General features: G+C 54.1%; 1 protein-coding gene across 4 annotated transcripts in view; it reads left to right on the top strand.

The window, feature by feature from the left end:
- The window catches only part of COL22A1 (collagen type XXII alpha 1 chain), a 213,899-nt gene that overhangs the window by 107,515 nt on the left and 88,750 nt on the right, over positions 1-17,634 (top strand). For all 4 annotated transcript variants that reach the window (XR_012502318.1, XM_074353139.1, XM_074353140.1 and 1 more), the window contains exons 23-29: positions 3,684-3,737; positions 8,982-9,035; positions 9,703-9,756; positions 11,877-11,930; positions 12,867-12,920; positions 16,589-16,633; positions 17,173-17,235. Coding sequence is in view for 3 of the 4 variants with exons in the window: in XM_074353139.1 (XP_074209240.1) it covers positions 3,684-3,737; positions 8,982-9,035; positions 9,703-9,756; positions 11,877-11,930; positions 12,867-12,920; positions 16,589-16,633; positions 17,173-17,235 (378 nt within the window). In the remaining variant the exon portion in view is untranslated. The remainder of the gene's footprint in view (positions 1-3,683; positions 3,738-8,981; positions 9,036-9,702; positions 9,757-11,876; positions 11,931-12,866; positions 12,921-16,588; positions 16,634-17,172; positions 17,236-17,634) is intronic.

The raw sequence follows: 17,634 nt of genomic DNA, 5'->3' as shown, positions 1-17,634 counted from the left end.
CTCCTGGCTCCAGAACTTCACTCTTTTTGCTTTAAGATGGTGTGTGTTTGTGTGTGTGTCCATGTACACAGTGCGGTTCTAAGCCAGACACTAGCAGCCCTTTCAGCAGAAGCCTTGGCGAGGAAGAGGGAGGGCCCTTAGTAACTGAGAGCGCCCGTTCTGTCGGACGCACTGAACACCTGTCACGTTAAGCTCTGGCTGCTGCCCTTGGAGCTGCGAGCAGCCAGGCCCATCAGCTCCCGTTTCTGGTGGACCTGCGAGAGAGGAACACGGAAGTCTTTTGTCAGTGGCAACCTGGGTTGAATTTGTTTTACTTTTCAATTTTCAAAGCCTTTTTTCTGGCCTTTGCCTGCTTTACCAGATGGTAGCAGCATCATTTGGATCGCAGGCTACTGTTTGATTCATATCATGGCACGAAGCCCGAGTTTATTTCAGGACTCTCTAGGTTTTCCCTGAGCACCTGGTTTCAGCTCTAACCAGTAGAAAATAATCACGTTTGACATTTGGAGGCATGGAGAACAGGAGCTGAGCAAAAAGACCATACGGCACATATTAGAATCACTTGCACAAGCAATCCTTTTACCTGATGATGGCCCCTCGCATGGCTGTGCTAACTCATCCTGGCTGGGAAGGAATTGCTGTTTTGAATTTATAGGCTCCCCTCTTCTCCATGGGCAGATAGGCAGTCTTGGAAATATTGGTCTTGCTCAGCATCCTGGCATCCAGAATGGCTTGAAAAATCTGCCCTCGTGATAAATTACAGACATTTATCCAGACATTGTGTTGGGTAGCAGTTTAAAAGAGAAGAAAAGAAAAATGACAAGAAACAAGCTTATGGTTAGTAAAGCAGTTCTTTATTGCTACAGAACTTACTCTGGCCAGCACCTTCCAAATCCCCACACCCAAGTATAAATCCAGAACGCAGAGGGTGTACAGCTGCTGCTTTGTCCAGCACCTCTAGAGCTACTACGTCCACCAAGTACTACCGCCGTCACAGCCAGTAACATTACCATCACCACCATCACCGCCATCATCACCTCCGCTTCATCACCAACATTACTATCATCACAATCACCATAATCATCACCACCACCATAATCATCACCACCAACACCATTGCTACCAGCATTGCCGTCATCACCTTCACTATCACCATCATCACCACCATCACCATCATGCGTTTCTCAGTGTCAGACCTTGTGCTGAGCACTTTGTGGGCATCATCTCACGTCATCTCTGTGGCACTGCTGGGAGGTAGTGGTTTTGAAACCACATCTACTTGACGTGTGGTCTCTCACCCATTCCAGGGACTCAGGAGCCAGAATTCTGCTATACCGTTTATTCTTCATAGCCTCCATCATCTTCCTTCTCATTCTCATCACTAACTATTACATTTTCATGATGCTCTGTATGCTTTATAAGTCACTTCCTCAAACAGTGAATTTTTTGTACCACTATCTTTTCAGATAATTACATTGAGTACAATTTTCCACATGAGGAAACAAAGACCCGGCAAGTTAAATGGCTTGCCCCTCCTTATCTACTGCAGATTTAGAACTCTTTCCTACAATATTGTAGAGGAAAGGGTTGGGAAAAAAACATAGAGAATTCCTTTGATCGCACGAGTGGCCAAGTCCTCGTAACTACTTACTTAGAGCTTTATGCCCCATCCCTGGTAACTAACTCATGAGTTCTTTGGTGACACCTGGAATCTATCTCAGATATGTTTTTGCCATATTCTGCCGTTATTTCTCATTATTGCTAGGACTTCATGGAAGAGGTGGCACTGGACTGGGATGGGACTCTGAAAGGTTGAGATGGAGCTGGGTGCTACAGACAGAGGTGGTGGCGTGGGCAAAGTCTCAGAGGCCAGGAGCCCTTGGGGGTCTTTGGGGCCGAGCTAAGCAGCCCACATGAGCTGTTGCCTAGGGGATGGTGGCGTGGACACTGGACACCAGACTAAACAGGCGTGTCAGAATTGCGTGGTCTGTCAGTTTCTGAATAAAGCAGCTCAGATGTGTCTTTTGGAAAAGGAGGTGGCAGATAACTTGGACAGAGCTTTCTTCACCCTTATGGAGGAGTAGCCTGCCAGCACAGGTTAGCCCAGGACAGGCTGGAGGGAAGGGACTGGGCGTGTGAGCAGGCTGGGCTCCCATGGTTTGGCTGTAGAAAGGGAGGGGGGAAAGCTTTGAGAGGCACGGGGTGCAGCTCTGGACTCCGGGTGGAGCAGGTGTGAATGAATGCGTGGCTGGAGTGAGGGAAAGGAAGGGAGTCCATGGACGAGAAGACCTGGGGGTGGTCTTGGAAAGAAGGTGGGGGACCGTTAGTGTTTGCTCTAGTGAGCTGAGTGGTATCGCAGTGTTTGAGCACAGGAGATGTGACCTGGTGCGTATGTTGAGAATATAATTCTAGCTGCTGTAGGGGGAAGTGATATGCCTGGGCTGGAAGTGAGGGAGGGTGACTGTTTGGGGGGCCCTGCAGGGGTCCAGGAGGGGGCCCCCGGGGGCGTGGGTGATGGTGAGCACCGATCACAGGTTTGACCAGCCTTGCTCCATGCTCCCGGCTGCCTGCAGAGTCAGCACAGAGCCCACCATGTCCGCGGTCACCTGGGGCCTCCGACCTCTCGGGTGCCAGCTATGTCACTTGCGAGACCTTGTCCTGAACCTCAGTTCCCACACCTTCTGGTGGGACTGAGAACACCTGCCTCACAGGGGCGTCTTGCAGAGGAAAGATGAGAGGAACAAGCGGGAAAACCCAAAAAGAGGGTTTGGCACAAAATGGGTCCTCAAGGAATGTGATTCTTATTCAGATTCTTGTTTTACTTTGAATTTCTGATTGCAACGCTTTGACTTCATGAGGACACTGTAAGGAAGAAAGCAAGCAGGCCGGCATCCGTCCTTCAGATTCTCCTGTAATACAGGCCGTGTGTTGTGTGAATTAAACTAAGCCACACACACCTCACCCCCGCTCACAGGGACAGACCCTGAGGCTCAGTGAGGCAGGTCATCCCCACGGGAGGACCCCACATGGCAGCCTGAGTCTTAACAGCAAAAGAGCAAATGGCCCAAAGAACCTTCCTGTCCCTGGGTAGGGGCTGTTGAAATGATCACATTTTATCTTTATGGGGAAGACTGTGTAGCTGTGAAAAGGGATGGACCGACTGTCCACATGCGAATGCAGGATGCATCCCAGAGAAGCTGTTAAGTGAAAAAGACAAAGTTCATCAGCCGACTGTTTGACTTGCTGCAGGTCGTAAAGGAGAAAAGGGGGAGAGGGAGAGAATGTGTGTGCACGTGTACATATGTGTACACGTGTGCATACGTGTGTGCAAAGCTTGCCTAAACGTAAAGTGCTGGAAAAACCAACCATCTGGTGGGATCGGTTGCCTCCAGGGAAAGGGACTGAATGGCAGGGGACAGGATAAGGACCTTTTTCTCGGGTAAAGTTTGCTGAACTTTTTGAATTTGGGGCCACGTGTTACCAAAATCACCCAAGTTATAGAATTGGGATCCAGGGGGCACCTCCGTGACCCCAGACTTCTTCCCTGATCCCACACTGCTTCCCTGCAGGGCACCCCGAGGGGATGGCCTGTTAATCGGAGTTTCCGCTGAGGTGTACTCTTAGCCGGGTGCTGGGCGCTGCTGGTCTTGGCCGTTAATTTTGGCTTCTTCTTTTGCCCTCAGGGGAAGAAAGGTGAGACGGGCCCTCCTGGAACCCCTGGACGGCTGGGGCCGCAGGTAACCACTGTCTTTAAATCCCCTTCCATAGCAACGCTGCTTTCTCTGATTAAATGAAGGCTCAGTAGCAGTTCTCAGGTTGGTAACCAGACTCTTGCACGGTCACCTCATCAAAGCATTAAAAAGAATATCTGGTGGGTCGTTTGCCCGCCCTTGTCCCTTGCTCCCCCTGCCTCCCAGCTCAGGCTCTGGCACAGCGGCCACTGTTTGGTCTCCTGTAGGGGTTTAGGTCTAGAGGAGGCCAGACCCAGACGAGTGGTGACAAAAGCGATACCCAGTGTTGCAAGAAAGGGAAACAGTGGAGACACCGGGAGGGAGACACACAGCACCTGGAGCCCACGGTCAGACTGTGTGCACCCAGCCGGGCAGGGGCGGCAGGAGGGCCCTTCCCAGCAGGGTACAGGGGAGGATGGGCCTGCGATGTGGCCGGAGCGCACAGCCCTAAGGGGTGTCGGCAGGTGGCTGGACAATGAATTCAGATTGGGAGGGGCTCAGCCAAGGGGCCAGAACAGTCAAAACGGCAGTCACTAGTCTAGGATCAAGAGACCAAGCTCTGGTCTCAGTCTGACTTCTCACAGACACTGTGACGTTGCTTGCGTCCCTTCCCTTCTCTCAGACCCGGTTTCCAGTCTGTGACGTGGGGCTGGAGCCCAGTCACGGTCTGTCCCGAGGCAGGTGCTGTCTCACACCAAGATGCCCTCCCTCCTCCACCCCCTCCCACTCCCCCCTCCTCCTCCCATCCTCACCCATCTTTCAGGCTCAGCTCTAGTGAAATTCCTCTGGCCTCAAAATTTGTCCAGCTCCTCCTTCCACACAGTTCCATGTGGGTTGTCACTGTGGTCCCCTGTGGACCCCACAGCCAGCCCGCCAGATGGGCAGACTCAGGTCCCTGTCCCAATGGCACAGATGAGGGGGTGAGACTCCCAGATGCAGAGAGACCCACTCAGGGCCACCACCACCAGCTGCTGAGCAGACACGTCCCTCCATCCCCAGGCGACCTCGGCCCTGGCCCCTCTCAGTCCCTTACTTGTAAATGCTGCGTCCCTGTGCGCCTCCACCCTGGTGTGGACAGAGCTCCCCTCCCCTCCCTCCCCAGCCTGCCTTCGATGAGGCTCAGTGAATTCCAGGAGACAGTCCCAGGGCGGGGAGGGAGCCCAGTTTCTAGGCAGAGACCCGCTGAGTCCCAGCCCTTGTCGCTTTCTGGCTGAGCCTCTGGGACAGGTTACTTAACCTTCTGAACTTTAGTTTCGTCATTTGCGACAAATACCAAGAAAAATAAAAGGGGAGGGCGATACTGTAGGTCAGAGAGAAGTTGGGGATGTGACCCAGTGACAGGGCCCCGAGGCGCAGTGAGCACCAGGCAGCGGGGCCGTCCTGCTCTCCTGGTTGTGGCTCCTTAGGGCTCAGCCACTGGCCCCTCCCTGCGCTGCAGGAGAGGCTGAGCTTCGGCACCACCTGTTCCTGGACACCTCCACCCAACGCCAGCGCCCCTGTGGTGGTAGCCATGCTGTCCTGCGGCGTCAGGGAGGCACTCTCCCGGAGGACACTGCTAACTGAACTCCCCAGACCAGCCTTTTCTGCACTGGCTGATGAAGTGGTCCCTGAGTGATGGGCGCCCCACCCCACTCTAGTCTCAGATTTCATTTCAGCCCTTCGTGTTCCTGTCAGGCCATAGCACAGAATAAGCCGTTATCGGTCTTCTAAAGTTTCCACGTGCGCTGTGGCATTTTGATGTTAATAGTGGAAATTAGAGTGTGTTTGCATTTGTTTTATGATCTGCTTTCCAGTGAGCAAAGCTTGTGGATCTCAAAAACTCACTCTAAATGCAGCCCCCATCAAATTGCTTTAAGTAACAGATTTTTTTTTCCACCTATAGCTCTTTGTTTGCTCCCTTGGAAAATATATTTTTTTCTTTCTTTTTTCGTTTAGAAGCCATTTCCCTTCAGCAAATCTTTACCGAATGCCAGGCGTCTAGCTGAACACTGTAGATATAAACACAGCCAGCTTTCTCACAGCAGGGATCTTACCAGAAATAGGGCACCCTGATATATTCAGGGATCTCAGTGGTTCAGAACCAGACAGTGTGCAGTGAATAATGCACACCCCCTGCACCCTGCGTTGGAAGACCGCCAGGTGGATGCAGAGCTGCATCCAAGCTAGCCGGGCCCAGGCTGAGAGCAGTGTTTGCACGTGGATCGCTGCTCATCTCTCTGATCCACTCTTCCTGACACACCTGCGCACCCACCTTCCCTGGGCCTGGCCACGGTTCCTCCTGCTTGCCATCCACGTTGGTTCACTTGTTCCTTGACCACAGGTATTTACTAAGTACCCACTGTGTGCAGATTCCACTCTGGGGATGGGCAGTCCTAGCAGCCACTGTCCATGTGCAGAGGAGCCAGATGGAACAGGGCAGAAAGAGATGCAGAAAGAAACTGACCGTCGTCCAAGCTAAGTGCTGGGACAGAGGTAGTCAGAGCTCTGGTTCTGGGAGAGAGCTTGTCCGCCTCTCCCGGGGCCCAGAGGAGGGTCCCTACGCGGATCTGGAGAATCAGGGTTGACTCTGTTGCAGCAGAAACTAAGTTACATAGTTTTAAAGGGGACTCGATATGTGTGTTTAGTTTCTGCTCTTCTGAGTGTTCATACATGATTGCGTCTGTTCTTTATAACCACCTGTGAGAAAGGAATGCTTATCCCAACTGGAATCTAAAGGACGGCTGGCAGTCTATAAGATGCTTTCGGTGCCTCTTTTTCAAAATGCACATTTTCACCTGCTGGAATGTTGTGGCATCAATATACACACACGAGGTGGTGGCTCCTGTATCTTGGCAGCCTGTTAGGGAAAATGGAAATCTGTATCTGGTCTGGTCAAGTGTCTATGCTGCAACAGTGCTCGGTGGTGCAGGTAGGGTGGCCCCAAGTCCCTTGATTTGGTGAAGACACAGCCAGGGGAGGGACCAGCCCCAGGGGTCGGAGTGGGTTCGTGGTTCTGGGCCCCTACACAGAGACCCCCCTGAGGCGGACTGCCATTATGGCTGTGGCCCTGGAGCCACACCCCGACAGGACTCACAATTATAAACAACTTCCCAAGAAAGCAAACGTCTCCATGTGGCACAGGGAATGTGACTGCCATGCTAATTTATGCAAGTAATCTTCACGCATCTTCAGATTCCCTCCGACTTCATAAATCTGTTCCAGTTGGAACTCGGTGGTCATTAGGAGTAGATATTTGCCATTCCTTTATTAATAATGATAATTAGGTTAATGGGTTATTTACACATCATCATGGTAATTACCGAGCACATTAAAGAGCTGTTTAGTCACCACCATATTAAGAAGGATCAAATGTTCTATGAATAATAATTAGATGAATTGGCTAATTAATAGAATCATTACTTAGTTGTTTTATTAGTAATAATCATAAGTTATTTTGTTGTTAACATTTAGATGTATTGGCTAATTTGTCTCTCTTTAATTGTTAGATGAATTGGTTAGTTAGATAGTTTTACTGATTATAAACAGAAGAGAAAGTGGAACGCCCCCCTGTGCTGAGCTGGTTTCACACCGTCATTAATCCCTGCTTCATCGATACCAGAGGGGCCTGCAGCCTTTTTGTGACGTTGCGGGGACTGAGAGATGCTTGGAGGTGGAGTCTGTTACCCAGTTCCATTTTGGTAGCACGAGGCGGCCTCGCATTTGGCCCAGAACATCTGAAACCAAAGCCCTACTCTTCATCTCTTTACATCATCACTATTACCACTAGTAAAGCTATCAGTAGTCAAATAGTTTTAGTTTAAAATAACCTTCTAATTTATCGCTTTTAATTCAAATGCTAAAAAAGAGAGACAGGAGACTGCCCTGAGTCAGAGCCCCTGTGAGGACCAGCACACACCCCCCGACCTTTGTTCCCTAAGGAAAGAAGGGACTCTTCTTCGAAGCAGCACTTTATGATTCAGCAGATAAATCCTGAGGGCACCCTGCGTGCCAGGGCCCGGGCTGGCTGCTGGATTCAGCAGGTGCAGACAGTGGTGGTCCCGGCCCTCAGGGAGCTCGTGGGGTGGGGGAAATCAGTGGAGCCCCAGGTGAGGCCAGAATTCACCCTTCAGTCCAGGAAGAGGCTCTGAAAGCATGGCGTACACTGTGCAGAGTTTGGAGGCCAGGTTGCTGAGGTGGGTTGGTTTCCGGCAGGAAGAACTAGAAATGGAGTCAGGGGAGGCCCGTTCGTCCAGTCAACCACCTTGGGTGTTTTCCCCCCGATCTGTGCCTCATTCTCCCAGTAAATGTAGGTGCTACCCCCAAGGACTCGCCAGCACTGAGAGAGCTACACAGAAAACTAGGTCCAGATGCCACCAAAAAGTTTTGTAGACGCGGCCTTTCTCCGCCCTTTGTTGACCACGAGTGCCCCCAGAGGGAGAAAGGGGAACAGAACAGGGGAGCGGCAGCCTTGGCCATTGTTTAGTATTTATTGCCCTCTAGTGGCGACGTGACGTTGTTCACTCTGGATGCTCAGCCGTGTTCAGCCCCACTGACTTCTTCAGATCTTTACAGAGCACCTGCTCTTTGTCAAGACCTGGGCTTGTCACTGTGCAGGACGAGATGCAGCGGGAACAAGAGGGCCTTCGGGGGCATGTGGGTCAGACGAGCTCAGTCACACTGGCCTCGAGCCTGGCAGAGGGAGTGGTTAATTGTGCCTGGGAAATTGCAGGAATTCCGGAAAGGTGGAGTTGTCCATCCGAGGAGGGGCAGGGGAGGGAGGCACAGCTGGAGAGACACATGAACAAAGGCCGGAGGTCTGTCTCCGAGAACTTGCGTGGGGTGGTGATGGACAGACTTGGACAGATCTATGTTATTCAGCCCAGGTGATTCGATGCTGAACGGTGCTTGGGAACCACTGTTGTAGAAGGTTTTGGTTAATGAGTCAACCCACTATGTGTGTGTGTGTTTATTCATGCAATACATGTTTATTTTAAATGTTCAAATACACTAGATAGATACCAGAGTAGATAGTGTAACAGACAGATGTATACCCATCACCCAGACAGTACACATGTTGGCATTTTGCAAATTTTACTATGGATCTTTTCTTTTTGCTTTTGTTCCTTTTTGTTTAAAAAATAAGGTATTTCAAATAAAGCTGCAGCTCCACCCCATCACCGTGTCCCGGACCCTCTCCTCCCTCCAAGCACAGCACCACCAGGGGGCTGCTGCCCGCACGTCCGTAACCCAGGCCATGCTCTTTCTTTACAGGGCCCCCCAGGACCACCTGGCCTCCCAGGCCCCCCTGGACCCGGAGGCCCGCCGGTAAGATGGGTTTTGAGTTTCTCTTCCCAGGGCACTTAGATGGAGATTTCATGGCCCTGGGAGCTGGGGACATCTTTGTGTGTAGCCACCTGTTGGTTCTTTGTCCAGGACCAGAGCAAAGACACAAAGAAGGAGGGCCCCCCAGACACCCCTGGAGCCCCTTAGATCGGAAATATCCCCTGAGCTCATGTGGCACGTGGGCTGGCTGCTTCCAGAGATGCGCTGAAGCAGCTTGGGCTGGGCTTGCCCTGCGGGGCTGCTTCAGGAGTGTGTGGTTTGCCTGAGACACACACTCCCCTCCCCCACTTCAGGACCACCTGGGAAAGTTCCTCTGGAGGCTGAGCAGAGGTGGGGGGGGGGGGCCGCAGACCCAGCCGTGGGCAGAGGGAGGTGGTTCCACCCACCCCACCAGGTAGTAATGATGGTGACGGTGGCCCCGACTGCAGACCAGACAAGCCCTGGGCTGGCTGGCCTGAGCGGTATGACCACTCCACGTTTCACAGTGGCTCACACTGAGGACAGCCAGATGCCCGCCCCCCACCGTGTAACTGCCCTGGGGCCCTGTCAGAGCTAGAGACCTGGGCTCCTGCCGGGAAGAGCGCTGGGAGAGAAGCTCTGACACTCAGAAGAGGGCAGACTAACCGTTCTCATGTGGTTCCCTCCCCAGGGTTTACCTGGAGAGATCGGCTTCCCGGGAAAACCTGGGCACCCCGGGCAGGCGGTGAGTGACCGGGAGCCTCCCTCCTGCATCCTCCCCTCTTCATCGCTCTGTGTCCCAGCGGGGGGGCCGGGCCCTTCCAGCCGGACGCTCCATGCCCTTGCCTCCCTGTCTTCGTCAGTGGGGACCCAGCCCCCTGCTCTCAGCCTGACTTCTCGGCTCTGTAGTGTCTGCCACATGTTCTGTCTCCTGAGGTGCCTCCCCTGTGCCCCCAGCGGGGTACAGACTGGAGCACCCTCTTCCCAGGCCACCACTTGTGCTCTTGTCACCCAAAGGCCAATCAGAAAGTCCTTTGCTGCTTTGAATGTGACTTCTTGTCTGCAGGGACACCTGCAGAGGGTCGCAGCAGTGATGGAGGTGGAGACGTGAGAATTGGTCCAGACGTGGCAGGGCTCCTCCTGCCATCGTCCTGATAGTGCTCCTGCTTGCGCAGCCAGAACCATCCTCGGCATCCAGGCCCTCTCATTCCTCTGAATCCTGAGGGTGGAGCTCGTCCACCTTTGTCTGTGCGCGTAGCGGGTGTGGATTCAGGCTGGGTGTCTCCTGCCGCTTTTGTCTGTAGCTCTTCGGGGCAGGCAGGTAGGGGTGGCCCATGAGCCTCTGATACCCTGTGACCAAGAGGGACCGTCACAGACCTGGCGAAGGCCCTCGGGAAGCCCTGCTCGCCTCAAAGGGATTTCCTTAGCGCTAGTTCTCTCGTGGGGCCAGTGGGTGGGGAAGGCCGTGGCGCCCGCAGCACTGGTGAGGCATCCAGACGTTGGAGGAAGGGTGATGGAGGAAAATCAGACTGTGAAGCACACAGCTGTCCCCTTGTCGCCGGACCACTGGGGGCTGTGGATGGAGGCACCCAGGAGGCAGGGACGATGATAGCTGGATGCCGGCACTCCCAGCTCTGCTGAGCTCCGGGTACCACGACGAAGGGTCTCGAGTGTAAACTCAGTGCTGTGATGTGCACCCTCAGGTGTGATCCACATCTGGAACGTCCAGTCAACTGTCACCAACAGGTGTTCCTGAACACACAGGCAACGCAGTTTCACCCACAAACATTTTCCTACAATGAGAGTGCCGTCTAAGCTCAGACACGTGAATGATCTTGTCTGATCTAATGGTTCGTCAGAAAGCGTATGCATCAGTGTGAGCGTTCAGGAGAGGGCAGGGGGTTGCAGGAAGAAGGAAAGAGTTTGTTTATGGTCTGTGAGGGGAGGCTCTGGCCGCTGAAGGTTGGAAGCTCTGCTCTTGGGTTTGGTATCTTTCATCAAGATCATACTTCCGCTGACCTGAGTGCCCTTGGCCCCCCAGACAAGGCCCTTCCCTGACTCCAGGGGCCCTGACTCCCAGGACCCCTGCTCTGGGGCGGCGGGGCTGTCCTCGCAGTAGACCACCAGCCAGGCTGGAGACGCAAGGAATTAAGAGTCTTGGGTGGCAGGGGGATCTCTTGGCAGAAGAATTACCAGGTTTATTTTTAAAAGTGACTTTTGCCTGGCACTTAGGGCTATCAAAGCAATAACGTGTAAATATCATCTCAGGCTGGGGCCTGGCTTCCCTTACGTCTGTCTTGGGGGACTGTGTGCACCTGATGCGTCATTAGGGCACAGAAGGGAGAGGGGCACCGGGGTAGCGGAAGGTGGAGCCGGGAGGCATGGGTTTCAACCTCGTGGGTCCCCATTCCTGGGTGTGGGACATGGGGTAAGTCACTCAGCCCTTCAGAACCGCTGCCTCCTTGCCTGCAGTAACCCCTGTCCTTACCACGCCCTGGGAGGGGGCAGCGCCTCGTATAAAGAGTAGGACACAGCTCCTCGCTGTCGTCAGCAGAGATAAAAGGCAGACTGAGCAGAGCCAGCCCCGTAGACTGACCACCTGCATGTTGATGGGCAGTGGTGGGGGGCGTAGCGGTGGGAAGGGAGGAGACGGCGGCCGAGAGAGGAGAGCACGGGGATAGTGCGGGCGGTGCCCTCCCCAGGGGCCCCATGGAGGCTGAAGGCAGACCTGCAACCATCACCGCCAGGTCCAGCCGACCGCCCTGCGTCCCTCGCCCGGCATTCGCTCCAGGCTGGAAACAGCTCAGTGCCCGGCTGCTCTAACGGTGCCTTCCGTGTTGGTCTGTTCTCTCCCCCTCGGCTCAGGGACCACCAGGAAAGGACGGGCTGGACGGACCCCTAGGCCTGCCGGGACCCAAGGTTGGTGTGAGTCTGGGCACTCGAAACACGGAAGCCAAAGAGATTTTTGATTGTTGGGGAATTCGGAAGCTTGTTGGTGGCCTGGGCCTTGGATCGCGTTTGGAGTCCGGGTCACGCAGGGCTTGGAAATGTTTGGATTTCTCAGTTCAGATGTGGGCGAGCCCTTATTTCTACTTAGGGAACGAGAAGGATTTGGAGGCCTAGGGCTTTTAAATTATTTTGTTAGAAATATGTATTTTTTTCACTTGCAAAGAGGAAAACTGTTCAGATACTCTTACAAACATTAGAGACTTCAATTTAAAAAAATATTCTGGTGGGGTTCATTACAGTGAGGTCATTAAGAGGAGAGTCAGAGGTCAGCTGTCATGAAACTGGGAAGCAGGTTCACCGTTAGCGACTTCAGATGAACAATTAAAAAGCCATATGACCAGCGTCTTAACAAGGGAGCGTCACACTCTCACAGCAGACACACCTGAGTCAGCGGTCCTGAGAGGCAGCTCGTGGGTGTTGTAAGAAAATGCATCTTCCTTTTCAGAAAGCACACTTTTTCATGACCAGATCCAGAACAAGTATGGACTTAAGTTAATTTTGTGGGCATTTTGTGTAAATATTCTCCATCCTCCTCCCTGATCTTTCAAGACGAAAGATAAGGGCTCACCTAGTGTTTCGTGCCTCAAGAACACGTAGGCACTGTCTTCCTTGCTCTGACTCCCTCAGAAGGGGAAGGGCACCCTTTCTGCTCCACTATGTCTTGAGAGATCAAAAGTCAGAACCAGTTTGAGCTGCTGGTTTTGTTCCCTGTGGTCACACAGGGTTCAGGAAGGTCAGTAGCACCTAAGCGCGAGTGGCTGTCTTCCTTCCAGCCTGTCCCTGGGACCAAGTGTGTCTCCTCCAAGCCCAGCCCCTCCTGTTTACTCTTCTTTGCTTTCCTTCCAGGGAGCCCCAGGAGAGAGAGGGGACGATGGTCTGCCTGGACAGCCTGGCCCTCGGGTAGGGACTCCGCCTCCTTCCCCATCACATCTGTCACTCTAAATGGTGTATTTGGGGTCGTGTGTGGCGACTGACAGAGGGTAGCGTCTGTACCGACGGGTCTGGCAGGAGGCAGCCAAGATCCTTGTAAAGAGGCGGGTTGGAAGGCTGAGGATGGGATCAGGGCGGTCCCTGGTGACACAGCCCGGGATTGGCAGCAAGGGAGAGCCACACCACCCCTAGGGCAGAGGAGCGAGGGGAGCGTTCCTGAAGCCTGGGGATGTAGCTGGAGGGGAACCCCTGAGAGAGCGGCGGTCTTGGGAGGGAGGACATGGTCACTGTCTGGCGCGTCCTGGGAGGGAAGCGGCAAGGGGACGAGGCCCCCTCCTCTCTCTCTGTCCCCCCGAGCTTTGCTCTCCCTCCAGTGCTCCCTAGCACCTGGCCCTGCAGACAGCTGGGAAGCCTGGCTGACCTTTGTTCAGCCTCCAGGGCTCCCAGCAGGTGTAGACATGTGGAAGGTGGATTCGAGGGGGAAGCGGAGGCCACCCCACGTGCTGTGTGGACGGGGCACCTCCTGTGGGTGTGGGGACCCCGAGCGCTGGGTTCGGATCACTTGGTGCCCCATTTCCCTCCAGGAACCACTGCTTCCCTCAGGCCTTTCCTGATGGGCTGCGGGGTCTCATTGAGTCGTAAGGTCTCAGCTCCACACCCCAGGTTTGGTCTGGGCTCAGAGGGCAGTGAGCACAGAGGAGAGGGCTGGACTGTGTGTGTGGAGGCGTGTGTGTGCGCGTGTGTGCCTGTGTGTGCACGCACACACTGGGCACAGTCGCTGTGGCTCTGGGGAGCCAGTGCCCGGACCAGAGATTGCATGGGGAGCCCTCTCCCTCCCCACGCAGTGCCTCTCACTCTTCCGGGTCAAGAACTACTTGAAGGCTGTGACAGGGTCTTGGGCATCAATGCTCCCTGCTCCCCGCAGCCCACAGTCCGGCACTTGGTAGGGCCCCGGTCAGGGTTTGCTGGATGGGGGCTGGATAACAAACTCAGCCCAGCAAGGGCACAGACACAGCCTGGACTCAGCCCAGTGGCAACCCTCTGCTCCCGAGGCCAGACTCCAGTCACCTTGCTGACCCGTGAAGGGCTGACTGGCAAATCCGTGGGCCCTAGTTCCCCACTGTGTTGCTTTTTCAAGAAGTGGTCATTCTTTAGAAGATGCAATTCAAATGGAGCCGAGCAGGCACAGATGACAACGCAGCCCAGCTCTCTCAGGGACGCCCGGGTGGACTCTGCACAAAAGAGCGTCCACTAGGAGACCCCATCTTCTGGGCTCCAGATTCCAAGAATTTGGCCCTCCTGCTTTTTTCCCGTCAGGGCGCAGCGAACCATCCCGCTGCCACTTGTAAGCACAGCCGTCCTTTGTATTTTAAGACCCAACATTCACGTTTTAAAAAAATCTTTATGATGATCCTCAGTGATTGAAATGTAGCGACGTGATTTGCTGTGTTTTGTCCACGCGTCCTCTGCCCTGAGGCGTCGTATGGGGGTGAATCACACAGTCTTCTGAGAAACAAGACCACCTTCCAATGTTTGGGTGAAATTCAGTCATTTTCTGGAAATAACTTAGGGTGTTTGCATAATTGGCTCTTCTTTTCCGTGTTGGACTTCATGGACTTCGTGGAGTTGTGTTTCCTTAAATCTGTGAGCCGGCAAATCCTTCTGGACTTAGACTGTGTAAGTGTCCACGTTCCAGTCTATAGGCTTCGGAAGGAATCTGCTCCCGCCGAGTGCCCTGTGCACGACTCCGTGGAGGAAGGTGACGGATCAGCAGTGCTGGGGCGAAACTAGAGCTGCCTCGGGGATTTCTTCAGTCTCTGCGTCTGCACGTTCTGTATTTGCGCTAACCCCTAAGGGCTGGTTCAGAGAAGTTCGTTACTGCAGCACACGTGTCATTTTTGTGCATTTCTAGTGCGATGTACTCCAAACGTTTCTCTAGAAAGTTCAAAACTGTGCATGCCTGCAGTTAGGATGCTTTCACATCATACTTCGTAGCTTCAAAGGAGACCTGTCAGGAGGTCTCGTTACCTTATTTTGACAACATGCCAACTAAAGATGAATATCTTTCGAAGACCAATATGGGCACGTTCTGACGGCAGTTCTCACGTCCACTCGGGGAGGGGACTGGTTGCAGGACAAGCAGACGCATCGACCCCTGAGGCTCCTGTCAAGAGCTGGGATGCCGCCCAGCCCTGCGGTGGGGGTTATGGCTCAGGGTTCAGAGCACGAATTAAGGGGGCAATTCAGCTGGCCTTCAAAATGCTTCCCCGCCAAACACAGCCCCCCAGTGCCTTTCTCAGGAGCGATTCCCACGGCAAAGGTGTTATCTTCCCAACAGATTTAAAGTGACAGTTTGTATAGCAAGTCTTTGCACAGCTCTGGTTGGAGCAGGTCTTACGAATTGCGCTTGTGAACACAGACTTGATGGGAGACTGGGAGGGCATCCGGAGTTTCTGTGTGCACTCCCTCCAGACACCCATTCTCCTGCAGGATAAAACGTGTGCTTAATTGCTTGATGCTAAACAATGCTTTTAGTTTCTTTCTTTTTTTCTTTTTCTTTCTCTGTGGTAAGTGGTGGTGTGGTGCAGCCTTCACTGCCAGTGGAGTCCGGCATAGCTGCAGGAAAAATCTTCCTGTGTATGAGCGCCCGTTCATTCATTCACTCACTCATTAATTCATGTGTCCACTGACTTAGCAGAAAACCACATTTCCTTACGGAAATCCACGTAAAGGCCTTACTAAGTAGCATAGTGATGTTAGAAAGGAAGTGTCTTTCAAGAAGTTAGTGTTTCTCAAGACACACGGCTGGTTGGAAATTACAGCCCCACCCCCACCCCAACACACACCTCTTCGCATCAGGGACCTGTAGGGACCTGGTAAGCACAGCGGCCTGATGCTGTGGGGTCAGAGACCAGGCCCCTCTGGTCCTGCAGCCCCCACTGCCACGTGACCACAACACGCTCATCAGGAACCTTGTGGCTCAGAGCAGAACTTCATCCAGGCCACTGGAGCCAGGGTGTCCCCGCCGGAGGCTTGCTTTCCAGTAAAAGTCTGGCTGTTTCACAGCACTTCACCCAAGACTGGCCTTGACTGTGACACGCCGGGGGAGAAGGAAATCGAGGAGAAACGGCTCTCACCTGCCTGCAGGCTCCTGGGCCGCGGGGCTGCCTGCGCTTCCGAGTCCGGGCGGCGCCGCGGGCCGGCCAGTCAGCTCGGGCAGGTTCACCCCCAGCTGCGCCGTCGCTGGGCCTGGCCGGGGTCTGGGCGTCCCTCAAGGGGAGTGGAGCTCAGCGTCGGGGGTGGCTCTGGGGCGCATGGATTTTGGGCTCCTCACTGTTTTGAACTGTGAGTGTGTAGATTCAGGATGAATGGGTTCCGCCTGCGTAAACGCTGCCAGGGTGACTCCAGAAGTGGTTTCTTCTGAAGGAGGCGACAGAGCCCGTGGGCGAGTGCGGAAGCCCTCTCTGCGGAGGGCCAGCGCCCCGGTCTTTAAAGCCTGTGACGCCTGCAATACTGTCCTGAGGGCCAAGGGCTGTGGCTGACAGGTGCCCGGAGTGTGTGGGACCAGCTGGGGGTGATGACCGCCCTCTCTGTAATGTCAGTGGAAAATAACGGGCTGTCTGTTACTCCATCTCTAGGGTGAAGTTGGGGAGCGGGGCCTGGCAGGCCGACCCGGAGAGAAGGTCTGTTTGTTCGCTCATTCATTCATTCATTCGTTATTCTGCACTGCACCTTGAATCAGCTGTCTTCCTGGAGTCACTCCATTCGTTCCATAGGCATTTATTTACCCAGTGACTGCCAGCATGCCCTGTGCATGCACTGCAGTGCTGGGTGCTGGGGGCACCACCATCAACCAGGGGCAGCCGAACAGGTGCAGTGAGTGGTGCCGTGCTGGTGAGGGTGGGAGGACATCGGGGAGGCCCCTCCCGTAGACTTGGGCCGGGAGGTGACACTGTGGCTGCTCCAAATGAGGCGTTAGACAACAAGGGAGGTGAAACAAGGGTTCCTGGAGGGGGAAGAGCGAAGAGAAGGAGCTTGCGGGTCCCAGCGAGCAGACGCTCTAGAACCCCCTTTATTTGCTTCCCGTGTTACCTCCACTGAGCCAGAGGGCCCTGGGGGGCTGCACCGCAGGAGGTGGAGAGCGCACGCCCCTCCTCCTGACCCCCAGGAGTGCCTCCTCACCAAGGACCCACTGAGCAGAGGCACCGTGTTCTTTCCACAGGGAGAGGCGGGGCTCCCAGGTTCTCCAGGATTCCCAGGCGTGCAGGGAGAGAAAGGAAAACAGGTAAGTGGTGGCAGCTTCTTCCCAGCAAGGCCACCTTGCCTGTGCCTGTGGAGAGCAGCCCCCTTTGTTGTCTTAGACCTTGGGGGATGGGTGACCATTTTGGCTGGGATTAGCGCATATTTCCCCAGCATTTACAGAAGAGAAAAGGAAGGGGGTCAGGCTGCTGTGGTCCATGAACTGAAACATAAGGCCAGTGGCCGAGGGGTCTCCCTGGAAAGGGTGGAGCATCTCCAGGTGAAATTTTTGAGAACAGGGTGGGTGGCGTCATTTGTCAGGTGCCCAGTGGAGAATTAGGGGCTTCGTGTTTAACTGACAGGACATCCCTTGGACTTGGCCTTAGCCATGTCAGGGCAGGTCGGGGAGAAAAAAGTATTTTGTCCAAGGTGCCAGTGCCCTTAC

The sequence above is a fragment of the Camelus bactrianus genome, chromosome 25 (assembly GCF_048773025.1).
Source record: "Camelus bactrianus isolate YW-2024 breed Bactrian camel chromosome 25, ASM4877302v1, whole genome shotgun sequence".
Lineage (NCBI taxonomy): Eukaryota > Metazoa > Chordata > Mammalia > Artiodactyla > Camelidae > Camelus > Camelus bactrianus.
Note: the sequence above shows the minus strand (reverse complement) of the source record. Positions and strands in the feature narration are given on the sequence as shown.